The 2,967-nt window shown below is 47.7% G+C and overlaps 1 protein-coding gene across 1 annotated transcript; it reads right to left on the reverse strand.

Moving 5' to 3' along the window:
* Window positions 1-262: 262 nt before the first annotated feature.
* Window positions 263-2,747, reverse strand: c1ql2 (complement component 1, q subcomponent-like 2). The gene is made up of 2 exons (XM_030112015.1): window positions 2,032-2,747; window positions 263-471 (listed from the first exon to the last, which is right to left on the reverse strand). The coding sequence occupies exons 1-2, from the start codon at window positions 2,611-2,613 to the stop codon at window positions 292-294; spliced, it is 762 nt and encodes a 253-aa protein (XP_029967875.1). The 5' UTR covers window positions 2,614-2,747; the 3' UTR covers window positions 263-291.
* Between the last annotated feature and the right edge of the window lie 220 nt (window positions 2,748-2,967).

Raw genomic sequence — 2,967 nt, forward strand, 5'->3', positions numbered from 1 at the left:
GAGAGCACAGTGCCACAACACGTCAAGAACTTAGTATAATATGTAGTTTTCAGTCTTTCTTTGATATGTGCGTTCTTCAACATGATAATGTCACTTTTTTCATGAAGTTCCTTGGAGAGGAGAAAACAGTTTTCACAAAATAGAATTTCATCCTGCCAGCCAAAAAAAAAAAACAAGAGTCCATGTGCTTTGACTGAATATGAACCAGTGAAGTGCATCATTGCAGGGTGTGTGCGTCCTCAGCTGGGTTTCCTTCTGTCGGTGGTCCCGTGATTCAGTGAGTGTCCCACGTTAATCCGGGTACAGAAGGAATCCAGAGAAGGTGCTGTATTTGTTGTTGTTCCCGCCGTGCGCTTTGCCGCCGTCCAGTTTGACATAAATCTCGTCCCCGGAGTCCAGATGCAGGACAACACTGTTGCTGGCGTAGTCGTAGTTCTGGTCTGCATCCTGCGCGATGGCGCTGGCTCGGACCTGCAGGTTCAGAGAGACCACAGCCGGCTGGACCATTAGGCTTTATAGGCAAATGCTGAAGGCACCCTGGCCTCCAGGGGGCGCCTCAATTAGGGGGAAAAAAATTCAAAATAATTATAGTAAAACTAGTTATTACTGTTAACTCTTGAAATCTTGAAGCTCACGTTGATTCAAATGTAAAGCAATACCTGCTCTCACACATTATTGATACTGATATGTCATAACTCTGCATTTCCACATGTAATGTTAAATCTTATATCTTAAAAAAATACACTGGATATTATACATGCATAATAGACAACACCTTAGATTATAATTTTTATGTAGAAAACATCGTTTTCATTTTATAGTTGTAAAACTCCTCTCTTCAGATGTGCTTCTGAGATATTTAGGCTCATCCTGTACAAATGTTGGGCCATCAGCTTCAAAATAAAAATAGTTTTATGTTGATTGTTGTATTTAGAAATTGTTACACTTTTTGTAATTATAAACAGGACTTTTATTTTGTAGTAAATGTTTGTTTCTAATCTGTTAAGCGTGTGAATAGGGGTGACATGTTATCTTATAAATTAAAGCAATGGCAAAAACAATGCATTTTGATTTCTTTTAACACAAACCCTAAATCACCGATGGAGGTGGGGATCACATAAAATCTGACCTTATGTGCCACATCGGATCGGGCCGAACTATACCCCGCTGCAGTTCCATATCTAGGTACCAGCTTAATGTAGGAAATTGAGGCTTATGAAGATCTTGCTTAGACTGTCAGATGTTTGATTATGTAACACACAAAATTTCTAAATAAATAAATGTTTTTGCTCTTCCGTACATTACTTATTGTCCAAGTTAATTGCCTTGCAGTCTTTTTTCTTCTCCATTTTGTAAAAAAACTGTAATATTGCTCGGCCATCAACATACAAGTGCTGTTATGCATGATCACAAATTTCTACAGAATAAACCACGTCAGTGAATCACCTGATGATTATAGAGCTGGGATTTTCTGAAACGTGTATCCACCTTTAACTTTAGCTGGGATTGATAAAGCCAGACCTAATTCACAAGTTCTGTTGAGCATGATCAGAAATGTCCACAGAATAATTCACATGGGTTTAGTACATCATCTGAGAACAAGATAAACTGATAATCTAAACAGGGAAACGCAGCAGGGGAAACACTTCAGTTTGCCGCACGACACTTTTCACAGAGAGACACAGCTGCGATGCAGCTGGACGCACTGAGCCCGACATCAAGCAAAAACAAAAACCGTCAATTCACTGCAAAACGTGATGATTCAGAATAGGAGAACGCATCACCCAGAGCTGCTCAGCATTTGAGGATCTGGAACGTTCTGGCGCGTAATTGCGCTCCGGCAAGAGTTCATTCAAATTTTCCAATGCGCACGTTCCTTTCTAAAACCCTTGCGCTGAAATCTCAATTCAGACCGCCGAGTTCATTAAATGACCAAAAATCTATTCAGTTTTTGAAGATTAAAAAGAAGTATCCCGTTTAATACATCCCGTTTGGATAAATGTGATTAAATGTTTTCGGGTGCGTGTTTACCTGTCCGTTTTTGCACAGGTCTGCCCACATGCTGGTCCCGTCGCCTCCGCGCATCAGCACATGGTAGGTGAAGTAGTAAATCCCGGACACCTGGCACGTGAACTTGCCGGTTGTCGGGTCGTAGTGGTTCCCCAGGTTCGTCACCACATCATCGAAACGCAACACTTCGTATCCTTCGTGAGGGTTTTTCAGACCCACGTAAAAGGCGATTTTGGCCACTCCGGGCGCAGGACCCGCTTCTCCGCTGGTCTCAGTGCGCGCGGTGCCCCCCACACCGGGGGTCACGGTTCTACCGGAGCTCCCTCGGTCCCCCGGCGGACCTCTCGGTCCGGGCGGACCCGGCTCGCCCGGCGGCCCCCTCGGCCCGGGTTTCCCCGGCCGACCCGGTTCGCCTTTAGTCCCTTGCAGGAAGGTGGGCGAGGGCGCAGCGCTCAGGTCCTGCATGGCCTCCAGAGCCGTGGCGCTCGGTTTGGGGTTGTAGGGGTCACAGATCATCCGGCACGTGCCCATCATCTCGTAGTGCGCGTCCGTCTTGGAGGTTTGGACCAGGAGGGGGATCGCGATGATGAGAGCCAGAACCATGACGATGCCAACCACGGCGGCGACGGTTCGCTTCCTCTGGAAGGTCCGAGAAGCAAGCGCTAAAAAGTCCGTTTTGCTTTGGGAAGTAATGGTGGAAGGTGGCGTGAGCGCGGACCGCCGCGGCGAAAAGTGACCGGCACGGAAGCCCCTCGGTCCCGGGATGGAGTGAGGAGAGAGGGAGGAGTCCGGGAGCCTGGAGCCTGGAGCCCGGAGCCCGCAGCGCCTGTGCGCTGTGCGGTGTCACTCTCGGTCGGCGTCACGCGGCTGATGCGTGTTGGCACTGCTGGACGCGCGCGGCTCCGACACCAGCAAGCTTCGCTCCCAGCGCTTTACTGTCGTCTCAGTCCGCGCAAG

The sequence above is a fragment of the Salarias fasciatus genome, chromosome 16 (genome assembly GCF_902148845.1).
Source record: "Salarias fasciatus chromosome 16, fSalaFa1.1, whole genome shotgun sequence".
NCBI classification, from domain to species: domain Eukaryota; kingdom Metazoa; phylum Chordata; class Actinopteri; order Blenniiformes; family Blenniidae; genus Salarias; species Salarias fasciatus.

Bases quoted from the DNA above. Each gene is read 5' to 3' on its own strand.
- c1ql2 (XM_030112015.1), bottom strand. From the start codon at position 2,613: ATGGTTCTGGCTCTCATCATCGCGATCCCCCTCCTGGTCCAAACCTCC. The intron at 472-2,031 runs GTAAACACGCAC...CTGAACCTGCAG, and splicing joins ACCTGTGCAAAAACGGACAG to GTCCGAGCCAGCGCCATCGC.